The sequence below is a fragment of the Marmota marmota genome, unplaced genomic scaffold (genome assembly GCF_001458135.2).
Source record: "Marmota marmota marmota unplaced genomic scaffold, marMar, whole genome shotgun sequence".
Classification (NCBI taxonomy): Eukaryota; Metazoa; Chordata; class Mammalia; order Rodentia; family Sciuridae; genus Marmota; species Marmota marmota.
Genome location: NW_025999999.1, coordinates 3361146 through 3370162, shown reverse-complemented (window position 1 = coordinate 3370162; position 9017 = coordinate 3361146). Strand labels below are relative to the sequence as shown.

Sequence of the window (9017 nt, the reverse complement as noted above, 5' to 3'; positions counted from 1 at the left end):
CCCGCTGATCACGTGTCAAAGTGCACCAATTGGCGCATATCTTACTGCGGAACTGCGCCGGTGTGTGACCAATGAGGAATCGGCTCCGTTTACATCCGGGCTTTACGACAGTGGCAGTCATGGCGCCACCCGTGAGATATTGCATCCCTGGTAAGTGAGGGCCGCCCGTACAGAGCCATGGATAGTGACAAAGTCAGGAATCCTGAACTGCTTCCTGCTTCTGGGAGCCCAAGGCTGATGCAGCGTTTTTTCTGCAGGCGAACGTCTGTGCAATTTGGAGGAGGGCAGCCCTGGCAGCGGCACCTATACCCGGCACGGCTACATCTTTTCTTCGCTTGCGGGCTGCCTGACGAAGAGCAGCGAGAACGGCGCGGTAAAGGAGGCGGCTTCCCTTTTCCTGTCTCTCTTAGGCTGCCTTTGAGTTCTGATTTTTAGACACCGGCGCCGCGGACGCGTCTTTGGTGCCTCACCAGTAAAACGATTCAGCCTCTCGGGGTTTGCCGTCTGTGATGGCCACTGCTGTGCACTTACCAGTTTGGTTTATCTCGCCTCGTTGGGCTGCCGACACTCTGGGACGAGGCTGGAGCGAGGACAGATGCAAACTGAGAGTAGCCCAGCCCAGCAGTGAGCTGAATCCCATCAGAATGTCGCCTACTTTTCCTCCTTATACCCCCACTATTTCCTCCTCACTCACTGCAATCTAGTCTTACTGGCTTATTTCATTATCGCTAACACGCTAAGCGCCTTACTGCCACAGAAATTTTGTATACCTGCCATTTTTCGGGAACACACTCCTCTTCTCCTTAGCTTGTGTATTTCTTACATCTTTCAAAAGCCTCTCTAGTGTCATTTTCTCAAAGAAACCCCCTAGACTCACTGGTTGAGGAAAGGGTTTGTAGGGACTTGTTTTGTTAAAAATTTACAACAAACTATTCCTTCCCCTGAGCATTTCAGCACTCGGGTTTTTGTGTGTGTGGGGGGGGTGGTGTTTGTTTGTTTTTTGTTTTGTTTTGGTTTTTTGGCACCAGGAATTGAACCCAGGGACACTTAACCCCTGAGCCACATTCCCAGCCCTTTTTTATTTTGAGACAGGGTCTCACTAAGTCGCTCAGGCTAACTTTGAGCTTGAGGTCCTCCTGCCTCAGTCTCCCAAGTCACTGGGATTACAGGTGTGAACCACTGAGCCCAGCCACCTTATGAGAGAAAACATATGGCCCTTCTTCTAACTTTGGCTTATTTCTGTTAGCATAATGTACTCAAGTTTCATCCATATTCCTTCAAACGACATAATTTTATTCTTCTCTATGGCTGAATAAACTTCATTGTGTATATATGCCATAATTTGGCTATTGTGAATTATGCTGCTAAAAAACAATGGTTAGATGCTGGAAGTAGACTCTATGCGTGTTGTCAGGCCTGAGGGCCTCTTTCATTTTTGTCAAAGAGAGGGCTAACCTCTCCTTTCATACAACACTCAAGCATTTTCATGTGTTAGTCATAGTGCTAACCTCTGAAGATGTAGTAATAAGCCAGATACACTTAGTTTTTTCTGTGGAGGGCCCAGACGCAATTCAAACAAATAAATGTTCAAATGAGTGTCTCATTAACAATTGTGATAATTGCTTTGAAAGAATATTGTACAGCACCATGAGAACATGTAACCAGAGAACCTACTCTTGGTCAGTGAATGGGACATTTAAGTTGAATCACCTAAAGGATTAGAGGATTAAATTAGAGTTGAGTGGGTGAAGAAAATGTAGTTCTAGCTGAAAGAACAGGTTAAACAGAGATTCTACTGAAGTGAGAAGCAGTTTGTAAGTTGGGAAAATTAAAAGAGGTTTAGAGAGTCTTAGTATAGTGGTCAGGGGAGAGATTGATAAAAGATGAAGCTGAAAATATGTTTTACACCAATAGCCAATATCATGCTTAAAGAGAAAACTCTAGACATAATTATATAAAATATAAGAAAACAGTATGGCCGTCATATAACATTTATTTGGAAATTCTGTGCTATGCAATTAATAATTAAAAGAAACAGAGGCATTATTATAACACTTGTTATGACAATGAGTCAAATTATGCATGATTACAGGCAATAGGGTTGTATACCAGGAAATTCCAAGAGAATTTTATAAAATTGATTAGAACTCATCTGGAATGTTTATAAATTCCAAGGTATTTTTCTGTTATAAACCACAAATACCTTTATTGTTCTCTCTGTAGCTTCCTGTGGTGTCTGTGATGAGAGAAACAGAGTCCCAATTACTTCCAGATGTGGGAACTATTGTAACCTGTAAGGTAAGTTGGTCCTAACCTACTGCTTAGGATACCCATCCAATACCGAACTCAGAATAATTCTAGAACTGCATTTTCAGTATGGTAACCACTAGCCACTTGTGGCTATTGAAATTAACAAGTGTTAAAAATTCACTTTGTCAAGCCGGGCACGGTGAGACACACCCGTAATCCCAGTGGCTTGGGAGGCTGAGACAGGAGAATCGCAAGTTCAAAGGCAGCCTCTATAAAAGCGAGGCACTTAGCAACTGAGACCCTGTCTTTGAATAAAATACAAAAATAGGGCTGGGGATGTGGCTCAGGGACCTAGTGCCCCTGAGTTTAATCCCCGGTACCTCTCCCCCCAAAAAATTCACTTTCTCAATCTCACTGGCCACATTTCAAGCAGTGAAATCAAGCCCAGCAGTCACTTGTGCCTTATGGGTCAGCACATGACATTTTTATCATCACAGAAAGTTTGACTAGACTATACTACTGGACTAGAAATTCTAGGATATTGATCAAGGCAGCCAAATTCAGGCATCCATAGTTCCTTCACTGAGCTGGTTTCTGAGCATGTAGTTTCTATCTCTGTCTGAGAAGTGAGGCATACCAACAGGTGATAATGAGATCTGTTTTTAAAATGTGAAACCAAGACTTTGTCTGCACAGAAGCAAAAGACTCTTCTGTAGCATTCCTGTTTGAAGACCTTTAGGGATTTTCTTTAGTTGTTGATGGACCTTCATTTTTACTTGTTTATTTGTGGTGCTAAGGATCAAACCCAGGGCCACACTCATGCTAGGCAAGCACTCTACCACTGAGTCACAATCCCAGCCTTGACTTTTAGGGTTTTTGAGAGAAGGTACTGATTAATGTACTAATCTGTAACTGTAACACGTAAGTTACCTCTACCCATCCCCACCCTCTGCCAGGTTCACTTGTAGCTTTTGGTTTCTCTATAAATTATTCCAGAAGAAAGTATATGTGTTACTCTGAAAATAACTACAGAGGCAATTATTAGGCAGCAGATAAAACATAGATTTAAATTCTATTCACTGTATAAGCCTCTTATAAGATCTGTTAAAGGTCTAGATTTGCTTCTATGCGCTGTTTTATTTTATTATTTTTTTTTAATAATTAATTAATTAATTAATTTTGAGAGAGAGAGAGAGAGAGAATTTTTGATATTTATTTTTTAGTTATCGGCGGACACAATATCTTTGTATGTGGTGCTGAGAATCGAACCCGGGCCGCACGCATGCCGGGCGAGCGCGCTACCGCTTGAGCCACATCCCCAGCCCCCATTATGCGCTGTTTTAAATTAGACTTGTGGACTTTTAAAATCTGCACCCTATTATCTCACTTGATTTCTGAGTAACCCTATCATATGGCCTCTGTGGCTCTTATTACACAGATGTCACTTAGGTAGTGATAAATAGGAGTTAACTTATTTTAAATTCTACTTAGTAAGGTTGCTTGTACTAAAATCCTGGTAATTATTAATTTATTGCTATGTCCTTGAAGTGATATCTGCTAATCCTCTGATGCTGATCCTTGTTCTATTGCACAGGTCTCTAGCATCAATTCACGCTTTGCCAAAGTGCACATCCTATATGTGGGGTCCACACCACTTAAGAACTCCTTTCGAGGAACTATCAGGTAAGAGGTACCCTTGTCTTCACATGCCCCAGTACCTGGAATAAAATTGGAATATTTAGGAACAATTACAGTTCCTACTCATTTTTCTTTTCTTTGTGCCAATAGTACCCCCCAAAAGAAATATTCTATGAGGAAAATATTAATAAGAGAGGGTTTTAAATTATAGCCAAAAAAAAAAAAAAAAAAAATGTGTGAAGCTAAAGATTAGGAGTATCAGGATGATTCAGACCAAACAAAACAAAAGCATTTTAGAAAGCACCTTTTTTTTCCTTGAATTTAGTATAGATTAAACCCAAAAGTTTTAAGACTGTGGGTGAAATAATAGGATTGTTCTCTTGTGGATTTTTTTCGGAAAGGATAAAAAATTCTTGCAAACCAGATAATGTAACTTGTGAGGATCTTTCCACCATCAGGATTTAATATGGTCTAGGACAGTTTAAGTTCTCCTGAGACAGCAGAGTTCCTTTACCTTCCTGCTGAATCTGATCTGCTTTTCCCAAGCCAGAGGTATCAGTATTGACCTTCTCTGTGGTCCAAGAATGGGAAAATGTTTTGTCCTCTCCATGTGGGCTAAGGCTACCTTCTACCCCATGTCTGTGGGTGGCAGCTGGGTCCCCACAGACAATTCTTACAATTAATCTTTCTGTCAATTCTTTTTTTATAGAAAGGAAGATGTCCGAGCAACTGAAAAAGACAAGGTTGTTGGTTGGTTTGGGTTTTTTCCCCCCATGGCTTTAGGGAACTTGATTTTTTTTTTTTTAATTATTATTCCAATGAATTTCTAAGTCAGAGGAATGTGAAGTTCATGGAAGTTTAATATATTCTGTGCTATGATGTGTGAAATCTATCTTGCTATCCTTTTCCACTACTTTAAGAGTTTTATTCCTTCAATTGATATCAGCATGTCTAGTTTATTCTTTGCATTTAAAGTTGGTTATTTATTCATTGCTCTTCCCTCAGACTTATTTTGGGCCCTTTCAGAGCCAACTATAGTGCTTTTTGTTTAAGTCAGAGTCCTGGTCATGTTATTGAATTCAAATTCTTCCATTCATATTATGATGCTATAGGAGCAATGAAAGGAATTGACCGACAAGTGCTGATGACTTCTACATTCTGGAATTAGAAAGTAAACTAGCTCTACCAGAAGGATGAAATTTCAGGTAAACCTGATCTAGACCTTTCACATAACATTCCTATTCTTTCTTTACAGGTTGAAATTTATAAGAGTTTCCGCCCAGGTGACATTGTTTTGGCCAAGGTGGTATCCTTTATTTCCAGTTGACATGTCTTTTGTCAAAAGAAGAAATGAAAATAGAGGAACAATTAAAGTGACTCTAGGGCAAAGACTTAAAACTAACTCCTCATTTTCCTTCACCAGTATTATGTGACTAGATCTCTTTAGGTGATGCACAGTCCAACTACTTGCTGACCACTGCCGAAAATGAGCTGGGAGTGGTGGTGGCCCACAGTGAATCAGGTGAATTGATCCATGTTTCCATATCCTTACACTACCCTGGGAGCTGTGGTTTGGGATTAACCCATTGTTTTTTCTGATTTTCCTTGGTTGGTTTGTTTTTGTTTTTGGTACCAGGGATTGAACCCAAGGGCACTCAGCCACTGAATCACATTCCCAGCCCTATTTTGGTTTTTTTTTTTGTTTTTTTTTTTTTTTTTTTTTTAAGAGACAGGGTCTCACTGAGTGGCCTAGCACCTCACCATTGCTGAGGCTGGCTTTGAACTTGAGATCCTCCTGTCTCAGCCTCCCAAGCCTCTGGAATTACAGGCATGGGCCACCATTCCCAGCATTTTCCTTGTTTTTTCATTATCTTAGAAGCAATATGGGTGTAGATACCATCATGTGATGCAAAATGACATTTTGGTCAACAGTGGACAATATATACTATGGTGGTCCCATAGATTATATCACCTAGGGCTGGGGGTACAGCTCAGTGGTAGAGCTATTACTTACAATGTACAAGGCCCTGGGTCTGATCCCCAGGATTTAAATATATATATAGTGATATTATAGCCATTTTAGTAAATATACTCTTAAGTTATTTGCAGTGAGAAACATGTCCCATCCTTAACACAGGACTGTGCTTACTACTGAGATTAAAATGATTCTTCCTAAGTTGGAGTTCCAATGGCATAATCAGTTAGTGCTTAGTGTGAGGTACTTGCAAGAATGATACTCCCAGCCAGGTGTTGTGGTGCATGCCTGTAATCCCAGCATCTTGGGAGGCTGAGGCAGGAGGATCTCAAGTTCAGGGCCAGCCTCAGCAACTTAGCAAAGCCCTAAGCAACTTGGTGAAGCCCTGTCTCTAAATAAAATATAAAAAAGGGCTGGGGATGTGGCTCAGTGGTTAAGCATCCTGAGTTCAATCCCCAGTGCCTCATCCCCTGCAAAAAGAAAAAAAAAGAATGATATGCCTAAATCTAAGCAAATAGGAAATTAACTTTGTAAGTCAGTGGAACAAAGTTTTTTCTTCTGTAAGAGGTATGGTTCCCTAGGTAACCACTGATAACCCACCCCTATCCTAGTGCTGGGTATGAACCCAGGCTCTTGCACATACTAGGCAAGTACTCTGCACATACTTGGCAAGTAAATGCCAAACCTAACATTTCATTCTCAAACAAAAGAGGTATCTCAGGAAAATATCTGGGGTCCCAGCTCTAACACTTGCATTTTCCCCTCTAGGTGTCCAGATGGTTCCCATCAGTTGGTGTGAGATGCAGTGTCCTAAGACCCACACTAAAGAATTCCGGAAAGTGGCTAGAGTTCAGCCTGAATTTTTGCAGACCTAAGATGCTACATTTTACCCCATGGAGGGGGTAAGCTATTTCTAAGAGTATGTGATGAAAATAACTTCAAGATGCCATGGTCTTTATTCAGATACTTGGGGTCAGCCAGTGACCACCTCTAGAAAAATCTGCCAGTAATTTATATAGGTGGAACATTATTTTTGTGAACCTTTTAGTAAATTGGATTCTTGAGGATAAAGCTTCTCTTTGGGGGATATCAACAAACTGTAACTTTGGAGATAACCTGATAGGCCTTTTAAGTATATATTTTTTGCTGTGACAAAGAAAACATTTTTATTAAAAAGATTTTATGGTTTCTGTTGTGAAGGTATCTAAACAGGTGAAGGTATCTAAACAGTTTCAGTTATTAGATTAGGGGTTTGTTTGCCTCAGCACCCATTAACTGACGTGTCAACTGCTTGCTTGCTCTAGACAAAAGCCTGATTGTTGATCTCTTGTATTTTTTGTCGTTTTATATGCTTCTGCTTTCTAGGTGCCTAACACTGGGTCAAGCACTTTATACACCTCTCAGTTAGGTACATTATAGAATGTATGTAGTGATCAGGTAGCATGTGAGTAGTTTGGTAAACATACTCATACAGTGGGTATTCCAGAAAATGTTTGTTGCTTAAAAAGAAGGACAAAGCATTATCATGCAAGGTAGCCAGGGAAGGATTTGTGTGACATGAGATCAAAAGGAATTAAAGAGCTTGGTATATGAAGTTCTCTAGGTAGAGAGAAGCCCTAGCAAAGTGTAGAAGCAGAAATGATGGCATTAGTTTGAAGATGAGGGAGAGAGATAAGTTAAGCATGAAGAGGCTGCAGAGGACATTGGAAGGAAAGATGAACATGAGATGGTTCTTCTTGGAGATGTTGCTCAAAAGCCCATGACTCCAGTGTGTGCTGACAATGATGGAGGGTGAGCTTTGGAGACAGCCCACCTAACTTTATGCCCTCTAGTTACTAATCTTCAACAGATTAGGGAGTTTTTTTGGTTTTATTGAAAATTTTGTTGGCGGGAGGCTGGGGTTGTGGCTCAGTGGAAGAGTGCTTGGCTAGCATGTTGGAGGCACTGGGTTCAATCATCAGCGCATTAAAAAAAAATAAATGAATAAAATATTGTGTTCACCTACAACTAAAAAAAATTAAAGAAAAATTTCTTGAGGTAACTGTAGGTCCACATGCAGTTTTCTTGTTTGCTTGGCTGATTTTGTTATTTTGGGCAGTGGTGGGGATGGAGCCCAGGCTTTTGTGTATGCCAAGCACACACTCTACCACTGATCTACTTCCCTAGCATGTGCAAGGCCCTGGGTTCCAATTCTAGCACCAGAACAAAAATAAACACCAGCATGTTGACATTGATATTAAGCAAGTCGTTTTTATCTGTTTTCTCATCTGAGTAGTAGTGTCTCATAGGATTACTGAGGAAGAAACACATAGAAGTGTTCAGTACCTGCTAATAGTATTATTATACATCATTTTTATTATACATATCCAATTGCCTTCTATCAAGTACTAAGTACCAGGCCTTATGTTAAAACACTTTGTAGATTGTTTGTTAATAAATACTTTAACTTCAGTGTATTACAGACAGTGCTACAAAGAAAACTTGTAGGAACTGGGGTTGTTGCTCAGTGGTAGTGCTTACCTGGCATGTATGAGGCTCTGGGTTCAATCCTCAGCACCACAAAAAAAAAATTTTTTTTTTTTTTTTTTTGTAAAAAAAATTCGTTGTCTACTATTAAAAAAAAGAAGAAGAAAACTTGTGTAACATTTATACTTGTGCATGCCCATGCACTACTGATTCCTGGAAGTAGAATGCTGGGTCTAAGAATATGCACAAGCCAGGTGCAGTGGTGTGCACACCTGTGATTCCAGCAGCTCAGGAGGTTGAGGCAGGAGGATCATGAGTTCAGAGCCAGCCTCAGCAAAAAGCAAGGTGCTAAGCAACTCAGTGAGACCCTGTCTCTAAATAAAATACAAAAAAGGGCTTGGGATGTGGCTCAGTTGTTGAGTGCCCCCAAGTTCATCCCTGGCACCAAAAATATATATATATACACACACACATATATGTATATATCTGTGTGTTTGTGTATGTGTGTATGTATACACACACACAAAGCTATTCAGGAGGCAGAGGTGGGAGGATCATAAATTTGAGCCTAGCCTGAGCAATACAATGAAATACAACCTTCCAACCAAAAAAAAAAAAAATCCACAAACGAATAGGATAGTGAATTAGATGGCCTTTCGGGGGGGGGGGGGGCAGGGGGCACGGGATA

At 40.5% G+C, this 9017-nt stretch overlaps 1 protein-coding gene and 1 pseudogene across 2 annotated transcripts; one reads left to right on the top strand and one right to left on the bottom strand.

Annotated features, from left to right (window-relative positions):
- The first annotated feature begins 2 nt into the window (after positions 1-2).
- Positions 3-7051, top strand: Exosc1 (exosome component 1). Of its 2 annotated transcripts, XM_015494579.2 has the most exons (8): positions 3-150; positions 258-373; positions 2224-2298; positions 3845-3933; positions 4598-4631; positions 5144-5194; positions 5326-5410; positions 6632-7051. In XM_015494579.2, exons 1-8 carry the CDS (start codon positions 72-74, stop codon positions 6736-6738), a joined length of 636 nt encoding a protein of 211 aa, XP_015350065.2. In that variant the 5' UTR covers positions 3-71; the 3' UTR covers positions 6739-7051. The 2 variants fall into 2 exon arrangements, with proteins under 2 accessions (XP_015350065.2, XP_015350066.1); XM_015494580.2 differs by lacking the exons at positions 3-150; positions 258-373; positions 2224-2298 and having other exon boundaries at positions 3888-3933; positions 4598-4638.
- Positions 1367-1474, bottom strand: LOC125618013 (annotated as a pseudogene).
- Positions 7052-9017: the final 1966 nt, after the last annotated feature.